Raw genomic sequence first — 19,424 nt, forward strand, 5'->3', positions numbered from 1 at the left:
GGAAAAATTAAACATAAAGCAAGCAGGCATTTTTTTTGTTGTGGGTTTTTCACTCTTCCATTTTTGGGTAAATGGCTTTTTCTGATATCACAGCATGTTCTGGGTATGGCGTTTTTTCTTCCACAGACAGCTTCATAAAAACAGATGCAATGTGTTTTGGTGTTTTTTTTAAATGGTGGTTATGTGCCAATTTATTTTGCTCAAACTGGTTCCTAAAAAAGAAAAATGCAAGGCATACAAAAAACACCACTAAAGAACACCGGGTGGTAACCCACTATATAGATAAAATGCCTAAAAAAAATAAAAATAATAATCCTACAACAATTTTGCCAAAGTGAAAACTGTGTGTGGCAGTACCCTAACAATGGCTCATTCTAAACATAATTTGATTTTGTTTAAATAATTTCTAATTTCTTCTTGGTTTTGCCTCATTTTCTTAGGTTGTCTTATGTTTTATTTATTTTTTACCTTTATTTTTTGTGTTTTTGCATTTTTTGTTCATTGACATTAACAATAAAAACCTGTAATTCCGTCCCCCCCAGAAGATAAAAAACAGCAATACATTTTTTAATTTATTAATATTCTTTTTAGGATGTGATAATCTTTGAAAGGGTTACCCATGAAAAGATAATGATGACTTATCTTCAGCCAATCAGCTGTTTCAGGGAGCCACTGCGTTCACTGAAGCTCTGGGAAATGATGCAGGCTCCAAGAAGCTTTCCAAGGACAGTGCTGTACATCATATAGTAGCAGTCTTTGGTATTACATTGACTTGAATGGGGCTGAGCTGAAACTAGACCACATAAACCCTTTACAGTGATGTCACTCGTCTAGAAAGAGGCTGTGGCACTCAAGGCCTCTTCTAACAACTGAACGGTCATGGTCCCAGGTGTCACACCCCCACAGAACTGATACTGATACACTATCCTGAGGATAAGTCATAAATATCTTTCTGTGGATAACCCCTTTAACTTTGTACATACAACTGGTACAGGATGATGAAGAAATTTAGGAATGCTAAACCTAACAATGAATTATTTGGGGGAGGGGGCAAAAGTTCTCAATTTGGTGAATTTCTGCTGTGTGTGAATGATATATGAAAACATCCCATTAATTTGCATTGGATGTGAAATGAGGATATAAGTGAATAATCAGTGTCTAAATCCTCATCAAATACTGAATATGTGAACTTAGTTTAAAAGTAAATATTTTTGCATTCTTAAATTCTTTATTTAGTGCTCCATTAAAATTGAAATTTTGAAACATAAGAAAAAATTTAGAACATAAAACTCATACCAAAGTAATCAAAATTCACAACCCCCCCCAAAAAAAAAAATTGACAAGTTTGTGTTCATTAATGCAAGTACAGTATATTTCATAAATGCCTTTTTTAATGCAGTGGTCAATGCAAACATGCGTAAACTTGGCCTAAGACTTGTGGGGTTGAAATTATTTTTATGTTTAAAATATACAGTATATTAAGCAAAGTAGAGTACCTAAACTGAACCTGAACTGTTTCTTGAGGATTTCAGTCTGAGGTTAAATATTTGTGGACAGCGAAGTTATTGCAAGAGTCCAACGAGCAACATTATCAAATTAAAAACAGGGTCAAATGGAGGACACAAAGTTATAAAAAGTGCATTAGGATAAACGAGCAAATATCAGTCAAGAGTTTTGGCAATCATTTTGCAATATTGGAGGAATTACTAAGAGCAGTGATTGCAATATCTAGAAATGGGCCTGAGTAAAGTTAAATTTGCTTATTTAAGTGCAACATAAAATAAGTAACAAAGCAAGAAAAAAGGGTCATAAAAACCAATAAATCCTCAAAATTATCCACAGTGTGAATATAAAATGATCAGTCAGCCTAATTAATAAAAGCTAAGTTTTGAAGCTTCTATTAAGTGGGTCCCTAGTGGGATTTATTGGGACTTTTTTCTTTCCTTGAACTTTATTATTTCTAAGACCTAAGCTTTCATAAAATAAGTAAACCACAAAAACTACTACTGCCATATTAATGCCATTATGTTTTTGGTGGCTCTTATCCTTTGAAATCTATTTTTTTTCTTTTTATGCTTTTAGGCAAGAGGTAGGTTCCCATATAAGCCACCTCTTTTTATACTGAAGGTATGACATTTTTAAAAAGCCACATTAGCTAGATATACAACATATATGTTTGTGTGCTGATATACTGGTATAGAGAAAGATTATATATATACCTCTTTCACATTGAGGTCCAGTAAATCCATAAACACAGGCACATCTGTTTGGCCCGATACAACGTCCTCCATTCTGACAACCGTTTTCACATACAGCTTTAAGGGAAAAATGTAAAACAATTTATTATTAATTTGTACAATGACATTTGTGACAAACAAAACATTCACCAGATGCTGTTAAGAAAAACTGTAAAACCCTGCAATATTTCCTCTCAAAAGGAAAAGTTGAAGTCTTAGCATTCAAACTTCTTTGTCATTTGAACTTCAAAAGACAAGATTGGGTAGTTTTGCAGTAAGTGTACTGTTGAGGTGTATTAGAATGTATCTTTAGAATTCTTGTTTGAAACTTTATGTTATTGTCACCTCTATTGGCATTCCCAGTATTCTAAATGTTGTTTTTAAACGACTTAACCTTTGTCAGGAGGACAGCTAACCTTTTTACAGTGTGAAGCAGAAGGTGAAATATTGGTGTTGATAGAGGATGCATTGATCTTTTTTATAAGAAAAAAAAGTATCCCTTATTGTATTACCTTGTTGGTCAAAACTGCAGCAGATTTAAGGGATATAAGTATACTACTTAGTTATGGCTAGCTGCTGGTAATTGTGTATATATGTGTCCTGGCTCTGTACCTCCATGCTTTGTACCTGAACTCTAGACCTGCTCATTAACTCTCTGTGTACCTACCATTGCTTATTTTGTGGATTAACCCCTTGTCTGATGAATTGGTTTCTTCTGATTCTCCTGGTATTCTGACTGTGGCTAGTTTTGGATTAACCCCTTGTCTGCTGTTTGGGCCTATCCATCTATTTTGGTTCTGACCCTGTTTGTCTATTACTCTTTTTACCCTGGCCATTCTTGTAGGTCGACTTCTAGCAAGCTTGCATCAGTTTTCTGGTACCATACTCCACAGACATAACCTAAGTCTCTAGAAGCCAAGTCCATCCTCCTTTCAGAGGGCTCTGGTGAAGAACCTAGGGGGAGCCTTAGCTTTCTACCAGCCCGAATGGTTAAGGTAAACTGGTAAACTTTTTCTGAATTTGTTGGCTGTGGTTCTGGATTGTTACCATAGTATTTCTTACATCCAGCTGCCTTAGACTACACCAAAAGAGGTCATAATGGTTTCACATGTATATAATATGCTCTAATATAGTATACATTTCCTAATTATTATCTCTAACAAGGAGGTAAATCCCAATTTATATTCTTCATACTAAGAATTTAACTGCAAGATTTATTAATTGAAATGGCCACCCAGATTACTCTCCACCTTAATTTTCAAATCGCACCTCACCACCTGTGCCCTTGATGCAATCCCACCTCATCTCTACCCTCATCACTATAGTTATTCCTGCCCTAACCCACCTACTCAACCTATCACTAACCACTGGTGTCTTACTTTCCTCTATTAAAGTTTACATGCAACATACTCAAGAAGCCTTCCCTGGGCCCATCTTATTTATCTGGCTATTGCCCCAGCTCACTACTCCCATTCACATCAAAATTCCTAGAACAACTGGTCCATATTGAACTATCTTCCCACCTCTCATCCAACTCACTTTTTAATCCACTACAATCTGGCTTCAGACCCAATCACCTCACTGAAACAGCCCTAACCAATGTCACCAATGATATTCTAGCTGACAAAGCCAAACAATCATTACTCGGTGCTCCTCCTTCTTGACCTGTCTTCTGCCTTTGACACTGTCCAACACATCACACCTCCTCTGTGTAGGTGTCCCTCAAGACTCTGTCCTGGGTTTCCAACTTTTCTCAATTTATACATTTGGTCTGGGTCGGCTCGAGACTCCCATAGCTTCCAATACCACCTCTATGCTGATGCCACTCAAATGTACCTCTCTGGCCTAGATGTCACTTCTATGCTATCCAGAATCCCAGCATGTCTATCAGCCATATCTTTATTCTCCTCCAACTTCTTAAAACTCAACATGGAGAAAACTGAATTCATCATCTTTCCACCATGTTACTCAGACCCTCTACCAGACCTATTCATTACAGTTAACAGCACCATGCTCCCTCTAGTCTCACAGGTCCACTGTCTGGGGATACCATTTGATTTTGTCCTGTCCTTCAAGCCACACACCATAACCCTTGCCACTTGCCACTTTCAACTAAAGAACATCTCTCTTATTCGCTTCTTCATCACTCATGAGTCAACTAAAATGCTAGTCCATGCCCTTGTCATCTCCTGCAAGGACTGCTGCAACATTCTCCTCTGTGGCCTCCAATCTATTCTCAACTGTTCTGCCGGTTAATACTCCTCTCCCCTCTTTGCTCTTCGGCCTCTCCCTCTTGACAATTCCTTTGCCCAGTGAAGTAAGTTTAAAATGCTAACAACTACATCTCAGACCTGCTTTTCAGATACATCTTCACACATAATCTCCAATCCTCTTAGGACCTCCTTCTTTATTCTCCTCTCATCTTTTCTTCACACAATTCTCACCGAGATTTCTCACGTGCCTCTCTTCTACTCTGGAACTTACTACCCTGGCACATCAGACTCTCCCCTAACATCCATATCATCCAAATTAACCTTAAAACCCACCTCTTCTGGAAACCCTACCACCTACAATGAACATGTTGCAACCACACAGCCAGATGAGAAGCTTCTACCCCCACCTACTGTGTCTTTTCCCTTCCCCTTGTAGATTGTAAGCTCTCGCAGGCAGGGTCCTCTCCCCTTCTGTACCAGTCTGTTATTAGTTTCATGTTTATCATATTTGCATTTTTTATATTATGTATGTGTAAACCACTATTTGTGTACACCACCATGGAATTAATGGTGCTTTCAAATGAAGAATAATAATAGAAAAGATAAGTGAATTTTTTTTGTTTCTAATAATTTACACCTATCAGCATTGTGCAGCTTTTAGTAGACTTTTATTTATAACATTACATAATAATCATAACTATTTAAAACTTACAAAACATGAGGAGTTCTGTAGGAAATGTTTTGAATAAGTGGGCATATGTTGGAAATATTTAAGAGTAGATTGCAAAACAAAAACTAGAACAGAGTGTTTTTATATGATAATAAAGTATAATACAAAGTTGATAAATCAAATCCACAAAGCAACTAAAATGGAATTATTGTACTAATGAAACAGTTTCCATTGACTGTCCACAGTCAAGTGCTCTATAAAAAGATAATTGTAACTGCATACTAAAGACCTAACTTATCACTTAGCCACTCTGTCAAACAACACTAGAAATTGTACTGTTCTGTCTAAATGTGGGAAATCAAATCTTTTGAGTTTCTGTCCATGGGAAATTGGTATGGAAATGTTCCCAGCCCTTCCCGTCTTTGGTCATGAGAATTTGCAGTCTTTCCTATTATTTTGTGGTACTTTTTAACAAATGGTTTCCTTTCTATAAGGATTCCAGGCTTGACAACACCCCAGATAAATGCCAAGATGAACCTAGAAAAACGCTGTGACAGACTTGGATAGCATGATCACATGAGGATGCAGACTAATTGGATGTCTGAATCTGGCTGTCATCCAAAGCCATTAGGACTAAATTCAGTCCCCCACAGACTCATATGTCTAGCCAAAGGCAGGCTGTAAAAAATATTTAAGTATGAGAGCTGATTTAAGTATGCTACACAAAAACGTCATTCATTTAAGCTCTTGTGCTATGGAAATATGAACTATACATAATAAGTTCTGTGGAATGTGCATTGATACAGGCGGCTTGGGACAGGTGCACGATGCATAAACTTACAGACTGAAACATTTCCTATTAGATATAGGTCTAATTGCCAGGTGCTAACATTCCCACTTCTGGATAAGTCTACATAGAATGAGAGATTTCACTGCAGTTCCACATGTTACATGTAGATTTTGGCATGGATTTCCAAAGATTTCACACTATGCATTGCAAAAGGTAAATCCAAAATTCAATCAAAAAATGAACATGCTGTGGATTTAGAAGCTGCAGCACATGTCAATTTACACTTAAATGCCTATCTCATTTGGTGAAACTGTATTTCACTTTGTATGTTCTGCCTGCAAATCCAGATGGAAAATCCACATCATTCCCACAAGTGACCCTTCCCTTATGATATTTCATTAAATGGACACATTAAAGAGAACCTGTCACATTAAACATGCAGTGCATTGAGGAATCTGCAGGAACAAGAGCAAGAAGAGCTTAGCAGCTTGCTATATAGTAGACATAAGCAAATTGCAAAAAAAAAATAATAATCATTTCTGATTAGGCAAATTTTTCAAGAAACTCAGGTCCAAATCAAATATGCTCCAATTACCTTGATTTGGGTTCAATTCGTCCGAATCAGCCAACAGACATGATTCAGGGTCCAATACGATTCTACCCAAATTGAATGTGCTCCAATTGCCTTGAAGATTTTGGTATAATACTCTGAGGTCTCATATTTTTCTCTCTCAAATTTTCTAAAATGTTTAACAATATTTCTCTCTCGCCACCACTTTTTCCTCAAAATTCATCCAAATCAAATCACCCAAAAATATGGATTCAAGTTAAATTTTTACAAAATTAATTATTTTATCTTTACATACAAGCGCTATGAAAATGTCATGAAACCCATGGCCATAATTGTGATGAATGACAAGAACAAAAAAACTGGCATAAGATCTTAGTGCATAAGGCTGCCTTAGTCAGTATGTAAGAAATAACAGCAACTTTTATCTGAATGTACTGTTATAATGGACAATACAATATTAAAAATAAGGCTTAAGTTAATCAGAGTATACATACGTTGTCCACAGTGGGTCCCAGTGTATCCTTTCTGACAGGAACATGAGTCCTCATTGCAGGATCCACCGTTCATGCAGCGCACATTGCAATTCATAACTATAGGGGAAAAAAAGAAAAGTTAGATCCTGCAATTAATGAAATACTGTAGATTAGGAGTAGATAGGCACCGTTAAATGATTGTGTCTTTTACGTGATTACCATTTACACATAAGAAAGAGGAAAAGGTGTCTTCTAATCATACATAGTTAAAAAGTTCTTCACACAAAATATATAAACGGCTTGCCGTCACCAACAGCATCAGTAGAGAAAGGACCGTGAATATAGTGTTCAACTCAATCAACAGGCAGGTGTTATTAGCAGGGCAGTGGTGCCTAACTAGCCCTCATATGCTAGTATTTTAGTTGAATCTCACACCTAAAGGGCCAACCCCAGATACAAGTCCCAAACTTATCCATAGTCCTATCAATGTGTCCCTATGAGTTTGACTGGACTCTAGCCAATTCATCAGGAAGATCTGAAAAATGGCAAAGTGTCAGCAGCAAATTGCAAGTGGTAATTTTCTGACCATGACAAGATGGTCAGTGGGCCAACCGTGAGGATGTCCGTGAGGGATCCATGTGCTCACCTTTTGCTCTCTGTGTTACTGTGTACATATTCCGCAGACACTGCTAGGCTAAAAATTAATTTCCAGAACATCTACTACCAATGGTCTGTGAAAACCGCTGACAGAACATGTCATCCATGTTGTGTCAGTGATTTTTCTTGGACCCACAGACTTCAAAGGGCATGTTTGGTATACATCATAGTCTAAATTAGTGCATTTCTCCATGGTATCACTGTGTGAATAAGCACATAAAAATCAACGGGTACATTTCTATGTACTCCATAGACAGCACACATCTGTGATTCACTATTGAGTGAAAGAGGCCTTAGTAGTCACAGGTTCCACCGAAGTGGAATCTCACCTATTCTATTATAGGAAAATGGGGTCAGATACCCAACACTAGTAAAGCCATGATTAATTTGCCACTGCTTCATGGCTGAGTTTAGAGTACCTACAAAGAACTCCTCTGAAAACCCAAACAGGATAGTGCATTTCAAGGATAACTGGTTCATTTCAGGAGGCTCTGTGCATTTTTTCATTTCCTCTGTGTAATGTTTAAAATAATGTATTATTTATTGTTATTCTTGTTTATATCATACTGAACTAACTTATATGAAATGTGTGTCAGCTCGCTGGATGTAAGTTCCTGCTCTTAGATGGACGTGCTAGCCTTCTGGGTCCACAGACAGGCAGCACACAGTGAGTATACATAGCTGAATTCCATTAGTGAGTCAGTTACCTAAGAAGCAATACAATGAATCCCTGATTCCAGAAATTCTCTTGAGAACTTGTACAGAGCTGTAAAGATTTTTTGTGGCCACAAGCAAAGTACCGTATGTGGTAAACAGATCTTCTCCTGGGTGCATATGAGAACTGGATATCTTAAAGAGTTCGTGGAATTCTAGATGGCATGCCATTAAGAGGAGCAGTCAGAAGACATGTGTCTCATAGTAGTGTTCACCTTAAAATTCCCTAGGTGCACGGAGACTATACATAAATGGATGCCTCTTCACAGAGAATAAACTGTAAATTCAAGGTTTTATTGTTCTGTCAGACAAATTTCTCACTTTCTCTAGTTTTGCAATGTATCTTTAACAGTCACTAGTTCCTTCTTCTCTACTTTGTATTTCTGTCTCCTAGACCCTTACTATGATGGGCCTCCTGTATGAACATTAGAAGACCTCCAAAGTGTCCCCCTTTTGGAGAGACAGTCCCTATTTGTCACCCAAGTCCCTCTGTCCCTCTTCTCTCCTTAAATGTCCCTCTTTTTGATCTGAGGGATAGATTTGCACTATTACATTTACAATATTGATCCAGGAAATATTTGTCTGGTTCATATCTGTACCCACCTTATACAGTGGATATAAAAAGTCTACACACCCCTGTTAAAATGTCAGGTTTCTGTGATATAAAAAAATGAGACAAAGATAAATAATTTCTGAACTTTTTCCAGCTTTAATTTGACCTATAAACTGTACCACTCAATTGAAAAACAAACTGAAATCTTTTAGGTAGAGGGATGTGGTTGCATCAGTGTGCACACCCTTAAACTAATACTTTGTTGAAGCACCTTTTGATTTTATTACAGCAGTCAGTCTTTTTGGGTATTAGTCTATCAGAATGGCACATTTTGACTTTGCAAGATTTGCCCACTCTTCTTGTCAAAATCACTCCAAATCTGTCAGATTGTGAGGGCATCTGCTGTGCACAGCCCTCTTCAGATCACCCCACAGATATTCAATCGGATTCAGGTCTGGGCTCTGGCTGGGTCATTCCAAAACTTTAATCTTCTTCTGGTGAAGCCATTCCTTTGTTGATTTGGATGTATGCTTTGGGTTGTTGTCATGCTGAAAGATGAAGTTCCTCTTCATGTTCAGATTTCTAGCAAAAGCCTGAAGGTTTTGTGCCAATATTGACTGGTATTTGGAACTGTTCATAATTCCTTTTAGCTTAACTAAGGCCCCAGTTCCAGCTGAAGAAAAACAGCCCCAAACCAGTATACTGCCACCACCATGCTTCACTGTGGGTATGGTGTTCTTTTGGTGATGTGCAGTGTTGTTTTTGCACCAAACATATCTTTTGGAATTATGGCCAAAAAGTTCAACCTTGGTTTCATCAGACCAAACACCTTTTCCCACATGCTTTTGGGAGACTTCAGATGTGTTTTTGCAAAATGTAGCCTGGCTTGGATGTTTTTCTTTGTAAGAAAATGCTTTTGCCTTGCCACTCTACCCCATAGCCCAGACATATGAAGTATACGGGAGAATGTTGTCACATATACCACACAGCCAGTATTCTTGCAGCTCTTTTAATGTTGCTGTAGGCCTCTTGGTAGCCTCCCAGACCAGTTTTCTTCTCGTCTTTTCATCAATTTTGGTAATGTCACTGTCATGCCATATTTTCTCCACTTGATGATGACTGTCCTCACTGTGTTCCATGATAATCTAATGCCTTGGAAATTATTTTGTACTCTTCTCCTGACTGATGCCTTTTAACAATGAGATCCCTCTGATGCTTTGGAAGCTCTCTGTGGACCATGGCTTTTGCTGTGGGATGCGACTTAGGCCGAATGCACATGGCCGTGTTTCATGGCCGTGAGCGGTCCGTGGAACCACGGGCTGGATTCCTGCTGAGAGTCAGTGGTTGCTATGACGCCGTGCGCTTCCTGCTGGCGCTGCAATACAGTAATACACTGGTATGATCTATAGCAGTGTAGTACTGTACTGCGGCAGCAGCAGGAAGCGCACGGCGTCATAGAAACCAATGACGCCGTGCGCTCCTGCTCTCAGCAGGAATCCAGCCCGTGGTTCCACGGACCGCTCACGGCCATGAAACACGGTCGTGTGCATTCGGCCTAAGAAAATTTCAGGAAAGACCAGCTAGAGCAGCTGAACTTTATTTGGGGTTAATCAGGGGCACTTTAAATGATGGCAGGTGTATGCTGACTCCTATTTAACATGATTTTGAATGTGATTGCTTAATTCTGAACACAGCTACATCCCCAGTTATAAGAGGATGTGCACACTTATGCAACCACATTATTTTAGTTTTTTTGTTTTCTTCTCTCCACCTAAAAGATTTTAGTTTGTTTTTCAATTGAGTTGTACAGTTTATAGGTCACATTAAAGATGGAAAAAGTTCTGAAATGATTTATCTTTGTCTCATTTTATTTTACAGCACAGAAACCTGACATTTTAACAGGGGTGTGTAGACTTTTTATATCCACTATATGTTATGGGTCTGGGCATAACATTTTCAATAAATGGTTCCGCACAGAATGCATTTCCATATGTGTTCCGATTTTTTGGCGGACCCATTGACTTGAATGGAGCCACGGAACGTGATTTGCGGGCAATAATAGGACTTGTTCTGTCTTTCAACGGAACGGAAAAACGGAAATACGGAAATGCTGAACCATTACAGGGAGTGCAGAATTATTAGGCAAGTTGTATTTTTGAGGATTAATTTTATTATTGAAAAACAACCATGTTCTCAATGAACCCAAAAAACTCATTAATATCAAAGCTGAATATTTTTGGAAGTAGTTTTTAGTTTGTTTTTAGTTTTAGCTATTTTAGGGGGATATCTGTATGTGCAGGTGACTATTACTGTACATAATTATTAGGCAACTTAACAAAAAACTAATATACAGGTTCTTCTCAAAAAATTAGCATATTGTGATAAAGTTCATTATTTTCTGTAATGTACTGATAAACATTAGACTTTCATATATTTTAGATTCATTACCCACCAACTGAAGTAGTTCAAGCCTTTTATTGTTTTAATATTGATGATTTTGGCATACAGCTCATGAAAACTCAAAATTCCTATCTCAAAAAATTAGCATTATCATGGAAAGGTTCTCTAAACGAGCTATTAACCTAATCATCTGAATCAACTAATTAACTCTAAACACCTGCAAAAGATTCCTGAGGCTTTTAAAAACTCCCAGCCTGGTTCATTACTCAAAACCGCAATCATGGGTAAGACTGCCGACCTGACTGCTGTCCAGAAGGCCATCATTGACACCCTCAAGCAAGAGGGTAAGACACAGAAAGACATTTCTGAACGAATAGGCTGTTCCCAGAGTGCTGTATCAAGGCACCTCAGTGGGAAGTCTGTGGGAAGGAAAAAGTGTGTCAGAAAACGCTGCACAACGAGAAGAGGTGACCGGACCCTGAGGAAGATTGTGGAGAAGGACCGATTCCAGACCTTGGGGGACCTGCGGAAGCAGTGGACTGAGTCTGGAGTAGAAACATCCAGAGCCACCGTGTACAGGCGTGTGCAGGAAATGGGCTACAGGTGCCGCATTCCCCAGGTCAAGCCACTTTTGAACCAGAAACAGCGTCAGAAGCGCCTGACCTGGGCTACAGAGAAGCAGCACTGGACTGTTGCATGTCATTCGGAAATCAAGGTGCCAGAGTCTGGAGGAAGACTGGGGAGAGGGAAATGCCAAAATGCCTGAAGTCCAGTGTCAAGTACCCACAGTCAGTGATGGTCTGGGGTGCCATGTCAGCTGCTGGTGTTGGTCCACTGTGTTTTATCAAGGGCAGGGTCAATGCAGCTAGCTATTAGGAGATTTTGGAGCACTTCATGCTTCCATCTGCTGAAAAGCTTTATGGAGATGAAGATTTCATTTTTCAGCACGACCTGGCACCTGCTCACAGTGCCAAAACCACTGGTAAATAGTTTACTGACCATGGTATTACTGTGCTCAATTGGCCTGCCAACTCTCCTGACCTGAACCCCATAGAGAATCTGTGGGATATTGGGAAGAGAAAGTTGAGAGACGCAAGACCCAACACTCTGGATGAGCTTAAGACCGCTATCGAAGCATCCTGGGCCTCCATAACACCTCAGCAGTGCCACAGGCTGATTGCCTCCATGCCACGCCGCATTGAAGCAGTTATTTCTGCAAAAGGATTCCCGACCAAGTATTGAGTGCATAACTGAACATAATTATTTGAAGGTTGACTTTTTTTGTATTAAAAACACTTTTCTTTTATTGGTCGGATGAAATATGCTAATTTTTTGAGAAAGGAAATTTGGGTTTTCATGAGCTGTATGCCAAAATCATCAATATTAAAACAATAAAAGGCTTGAACTACTTCAGTTGGTGTGTAATGAATCTAAAATATATGAAAGTCTAATGTTTATCAGTACATTACAGAAAATAATGAACTTTATCACAAAATGCTAATTTTCTGAGAAGGACCTGTATACCCATTTCAATTATTTATTTTTACCAGTGAAACCAATATAACATCTCAACATTCACAAATATACATTTCTGACATTCAAAAACAAAACAAAAACAAATCAGTGACCAATATAGCCACCTTTCTTTGCAAAGACACTCAAAAGCCTGCCATCCATGGATTCTGTCAGTGTTTTGATCTGTTCACCATCAACATTGCGTGCAGCAGCAACCACAGCCTCCCAGACACTGTTCAGAGAGGTGTACCGTTTTCCTTCCTTGTAAATCTCACATTTGATGATGGACCACAGGTTCTCAATGGGGTTCAGATCAGGTGAACAAGGAGGCCATGTCATTAGATTTTCTTCTTTTATACCCTTTCTTGCCAGCCACGCTGTGGAGTACTTGGACACGTGTGATGGAGCATTGTCCTGCATGAAAATCATGTTTTTCTTGAAGGATGCAGACTTCTTCCTGTACCACTGCTTGAAGAAGGTGTCTTCCAGAAACTGGCAGTAGGACTGGGAGTTGAGCTTGACTCCATCCTCAACCCGAAAAGGCCCCACAAGCTCATCTTTGATAATACCAGCCCAATTCAGTACTCCACCTCCACCTTGCTGGCGTCTGAGTCGGACTGGAGCTCTCTGCCCTTTACCAATCCAGCCACGGGCCCATCCATCTGGCCCATCAAGACTCACTCTCATTTCATCAGTCCATAAAACCTTCGAAAAATCAGTCTTGAGATATTTCTTGGCCCAGTCTTGACGTTTCAGCTTGTGTGTCTTGTTCAGTGGTGGTCGTCTTTCAGCCTTTCTTACCTTGGCCATGTCTCTGAGTATTGCACACCTTGTGCTTTTGGGCACTCCAGTGATGTTGCAGCTCTGAAATATGGCCAAACTGGTGGCAAGTGGCATCTTGGCAGCTGCACGCTTGACTTTTCTCAGTTCATGGGCAGTTATTTTGCGCCTTGGTTTTTCCACACGCTTCTTGCGACCCTGTTGACTATTTTGAATGAAACGCTTGATTGTTCGATGATCACGCTTCAGAAGCTTTGCAATTTTAAGAGTGCTGCATCCCTCTGCAAGATATCTCACTATTTTTGACTTTTCTGAGCCTGTCAAGTGACCTCATTTTGACCCATTTTGCCAAAGGAAAGGAAGTTGCCTAATAATTATGCACACCTGATATAGGGTGTTGATGTCATTAGACCACACCCCTTCTCATTACAGAGATGCACATCACCTAATATGCTTAATTGGTAGTAGGCTTTCGAGCCTATACAGCTTGGAGTAAGACAACATGCATAAAGAGGATGATGTGGTCAAAATACTCATTTGCCTAATAATTCTGCACTCCCTGTAAAATGACCCGTAAAAATGGTTGTGTAAAAGAGGTCTAATGCTGGTGAATCCTGTGAACATATGGAGCCTTCTCAACTGTCATATCTGTATTGCTGTGAATACTTGCTTTCTCATACATAATTACAATTATTTTTGAAAAGGAAAAGAGGAAACTTGATGGAAAAAAAAATATTACATGAATCAGCTAGAAATCTACATTGGAGGTAGAATGATACCCAGCACCATTCATTTCCAATATATCATATTTTGACCTTCAGATTAATATAGATGAGGACAAAACGTGAAAAAGTAGAGCATTTTACATCTAGGAACTCCCAGGGTCAATTGTCAGTGGAAAAAGCACAGAAGGTTTGTAAGGATGAAAAAAAGATCCCTAGGGTTTCGGAACAGGTTGTTGGTTCAGCTGCAGCTCAATACTTTCTCTAGCACTAAAATAATCTCTTTCTTTTAATATGTTCCAAAAAATACATATATATTAAAAAAAGTTGGATGGTGTAGGTGGAAATATTATGAGCCAAACTTTTCTTGAATCATTGTGAATAAATCCAGCCATCACAGTACATTAACCCATTTCATGCCAACAGCAGATAGAATGCAAGAGTAGTAAGAGATGTAACTGGAGGTAAATAAGACAAGGTTGTAAGAAGACCATTACCAGGCGTGAAGTGATGAAGTGGTTATGATTTTTCATCAGGAGCTTTCTAAACTGTTCAATCACACCAATAAATACTGTACACGGACTATTACTTAGGAAATACAGGGTTCCATAATAGGGTTAAAGGGTTATATAATACATTTGATCTGCAGTTTATAACATAAAAAATGTATCAGATCATTTTCTACAGGTTAATTTAATCAACTGCGTGATATGATTTTTATGAAATCCTACTGATTAATCTGGGTATGTTGTTGATATCCAAATCTTCATTAGATTAGTCATACTTTTAAAGGAAAGTTTGGTATGTGGGAATAGGTACAACTAGTTCTGTAAGTTCCCAATGGACTGCTGCAGTTTATAATTTGGATCATAAGCCATTAAAAAGATTATGCCAAGTTTTCAAGTTATTCCTTAGCCACAGGACAGTGGATAACTAACTGATAGGTAAGGGTCTGACCACTGGGACCCCAGTGATCCCAAAAATTGGGGTTTCCTTTCTCTGTCCGAATGGGGCGGCAGGCCGAACATACACCCTACTTCTTCATTCACTGCTGGAAATAGCCAATTTCTGTACTCGGCAGGGCCGGAACGATGGGTAGGCATCCTAGGGAACCCCCTCACTATACATCATGGAGGCGCATTTGCGGCTGTTCAACCTCCTAGTAGAGCGGCACAAGAGGTTGCGGTGATGTCCCTGCAATCTTCTGCGACGGGTCTTGCATGATCACACCATCGCATGAGACCCGGCGCAGGAGCAGGGATGTCCGTGGATGGCATGCACCAGGACTTGGCAACACAGGCCATGGATTGGAAGAGGTCTGTGGCCTACATTGCAGATGGCAGTGGGGAAATGGGAGTGAGGAAAGTGTTTTTTTTTTTTACAAAGCAGTGGTCTACTGGGGACACGATTGAGCATTATATACTGGCACTGAGGGGGAGGGGCATTAAATACTGGCACTAAGGGAGGAAAGCATTAAAGGGAACCTGTCATGTGGATATTTGATTATAATCTAACTAATTATATACAATCATTAACTACTAAAAAGTACCTTAGATGTATTCACTTACTGGTGTGACAGATGGTTACCTCATAATATACACACAAAGATGCCACATTCCGCATGCTAATGAGCTGATTGGAGTCCAGCGTGATGTCATTGAGTCCAGCGTATATTTAATTCAGAGCTATAGCCACTCCCCTGCCCACCTGCTGCTGATTCATGTGGAAAAAAAACTGTCAATCAGCAGCAGGTGGGCGGGGAGAGTCAGGAGCTCATAAATATTCATGACTCATCATTATCAGCTGGAGCTTTTCAATACAAGATGTTGGCAGATTGACTGGGTCAATTAAAGAAAGTGACCCAGCATTTTGCTAAGAGAATCAGTCACTTATTTATGTTGCCCTTAGTTAGGACACCATAAAACTGGTGACAGGTTCTCTTTAAATACTGGCACTAAGGTGGAGGAGAGCATTAATTACTAGAACTAAGGGGGGAGCATTAAATATTGGCACTAAGGGGGCGAGCATTAAATACTGGCACTAAGGGGTGGGAGCATTAAATACTGGCACTAAGGGGGAGGAGGGAATTAATTGCTAGAACTAAAGGGGTGGGAGCATTAAATACTAGCACTAAGGGGAGAACACTATGTACTGGCACTAGGGGTTAGCATTATATACTGGCACTAGGGCACTAGGGCAGGGGCAGCATGATATACTGGCACTAAGGAGGGGATTATATACTGGAAATAGGGGGAGCATTATACACTGGCACTAGGGGGAGGGAGCATTATCTACTGGCACTGGGGGGAACAGCATTATATATTGGCACTATGGGGGAGCATTATATGCTGGCACTATATGGGGAACATATATGTTGGCACTATAGAAGGGGCAGAGGAGCATATTTACTGTAGGGGCATTATTATTATTGGGCACAATATGTAGGCATTGCTACTAATGGGGACACTTTTGTGAAGTATTATCATTATTGGGGGCATTATTACTAATGAGGGCAGTCTGGGAGCACTATTACTATGGGGAAACTATCTGTATGGCACTATTATTTCTGACAGTATAGTGTTTGTGGGCATGAGGGCAGAACGTTGGGTGCAGTATTGGGGTCAGCAGTGGGATGATTTATACAGATGGCCTGTATAAATTTTAAGGGGTTGATTTGGGGTCTGTATGAATTTGGGGATGATTTGCAGAATCTGTAAGATTCCCCATCTACCATGTGCAATATAGTAATGCTGGTGTCTTCTTATATAGCAGAGGGGGCAGCACACAACTGACCAAAGAGGTCTGCCTGGTATGGTCTGGACCAAATGGAGAAGAAAAGTGAAGTAAAGAACTGAAATCCATGGAGACTTCACCTGTAATTTACTAGATCTTTTAAATGTGTTTTAATCTCTTTTAAATGTGCTTTAATATCTTTTAAATGTGTTTTAATCTCTTTATTATGAATGAATGTCACTTTAAATGGAATTGGGGAGGGGGGTGCAATTTGCCTGCTCCACCTAGGGCACCAAACTTCCTCATCCCGACCCTGGTACTTGGCTATCTCCGTCAATCCCATAGGGAATGAACGATGCAGCAGGACACATGCTAAACTTGTCTCTCCATCAGGACATGGGATTGGGACCTTATTTTCTGCATCAGTGGGGATTCTAGTGGTCAGACCCCCACTGATCAGTCAGACCGGTCGTATCTCATTTGAGATACAGAGGGAATATAAACTCTCATTGAGGCTTTCACATTACATTGTGGTACACTTTCAGTGTGTACTCCAGGAATATCTTCTGAAGTATATGGTGATAAGCCAAAAGACTTTCGACCCAAACAGATGCTGAAAGAGTATATTCAAAAGTGTAGTTTACTTGTTTTTACAATGGAAATCAGTGGCAGATATATGTAACTGCACATGACATATTCTGCAACTGCAATGGTAAAAGTGCACTATTGTATTGAAGCAAATCTCTTATCTTAATTCAAATGCTCATTGAATATATACTGTAAGTCAAAAAAGAATTATAACCTAATCGATATATATGTGCTATTGATCACCTAAGGGATCACCTGCTTTGTCAGTGCATACTTGTTAGAAAGATCCCTTAACAATGAGCTGATCCCTAAGGTATAAGCTATGGGGGCATCTGGAAAAACGTTTCCAATTTCCTGGTCATCACATGGGAATGAAGCCTTTTACACATTTTGTTTTGCAAAGGTTCAACTCTTTTGTTGGCTAATCTTATCTCTTAAAATGATCTTTTGTTGGGAACACATGTCCCTGGGAAACATTGTCAACTTTAGACTAATGTGTTGTTAAAGTCAGTGGATGTGGAACCATTATGTCAGCCAACTGGTTTGACTTACACCAAACCTAAGGGTGTTATGTTAGCTGTATGTACCGTGGTATTCACTCTTTAACCGCTATAAAGGGAACTTGACTTTGGTGCAGGAAATCCACCAGGTCGCTACCTCCTAGTCCCGGTATGGTTGACAGCTGACCCACAGGTATCAGAGACACTGGTGCAGTGCACTGAGAAATCATGCAAAGGTCATAGTCAGTAACAGGCTAAGGTCAGGACAGGTAGAGTTTTTCAGACTCTGTGAAACAAGTCTGGAACTGGACAGAAATCAAATCAGGAGACATGAATTGGGCAGAGGTCGGTACAAGAGCAGATAAATGGAACAGCACACCTTATGCCGGATCTAGAAAGCTAGATCAAACTATTACTCATGCAGAGAATTAAATAAACAGCATGGCATATATATCTGAAGCTAATTAGCACCTTAGAAACAGCCTAGCAGCTGCACACAGATCCAAAGGAGGGTTTAACCCTTGCAGTACTTAAAAAATAAGGTGGGGTTCAATGAAGAATATACCCAATAGACACACAGGACACCTTTGCCCAGGTCCACTGCTAGAGTGCTAGGAAAATGTATTTCAGTATAAAAGCAATAGCATTCATGATATAATCTAACTTTAGTCTAAAATGTATTCATTTTTAAAGGTAAACCTAGGGGGTCACTTACTAACTGATATATGCCAGTTTCCTGGTGTATATCTGTCGCAGCTTGCGGTGCAAAGGTTATTTGGCCGCAATCTGTGACTTTTCCCAGCTCACGTGAGGTCTAAAAAAGGGGGCTTGGCATGGGCATGGAAGGGGGAAGGCCATGGTGCCTATCTCATTTATCATTTTCTATGCTGTGGATGCGCCGAAGTTGGGCCTTCTCCTTAGGGCACCTAAAATTTCATATGAAAGGTTTGATTATGTTTTGAGGAACCTACCCTATATGGTAGTATGCTTATTTTGAGATGACAGACTCCTTTAAATATTGCAGATATAAAATGTTGTATGCATACTGGTCTAATACCAGCTGTACACAAGACAAATTCCACAAATGCTACATTATATTTGTCTGTGTAATTAAATACTAAACAATTGCATTGTAATGTATATTTCTTGTGACATTTTCACAACTTTTTCATATAGTGAAAGTAATGCTGTGTTCTCACTAGATTATAGATGAGTGAATCAATTCTAACAAATCTAATTAGTTCAAAATCAGTCTTCTGGAGCAGCGAGAGGCTGGCCCTACTGCTCGAGACTCCCCCTCTCCCTTGA

The 19,424-nt window shown here is 39.5% G+C and overlaps 1 protein-coding gene across 1 annotated transcript in view; it reads right to left on the reverse strand.

The window, feature by feature from the left end:
* LOC122946111 (fibrillin-2-like) overlaps nucleotides 1-19,424 on the reverse strand; it is a 160,276-nt gene that overhangs the window by 84,117 nt on the left and 56,735 nt on the right. Inside the window, exons 5-6 of the mRNA XM_044305466.1 lie at nucleotides 6,976-7,071; nucleotides 2,220-2,315 (exon numbers count right to left, since the gene is read on the reverse strand). Coding sequence (XP_044161401.1) covers nucleotides 2,220-2,315; nucleotides 6,976-7,071 — 192 coding nt within the window. The remainder of the gene's footprint in view (nucleotides 1-2,219; nucleotides 2,316-6,975; nucleotides 7,072-19,424) is intronic.

The sequence above is a fragment of the Bufo gargarizans genome, chromosome 1 (genome assembly GCF_014858855.1).
Source record: "Bufo gargarizans isolate SCDJY-AF-19 chromosome 1, ASM1485885v1, whole genome shotgun sequence".
Lineage (NCBI taxonomy): Eukaryota > Metazoa > Chordata > Amphibia > Anura > Bufonidae > Bufo > Bufo gargarizans.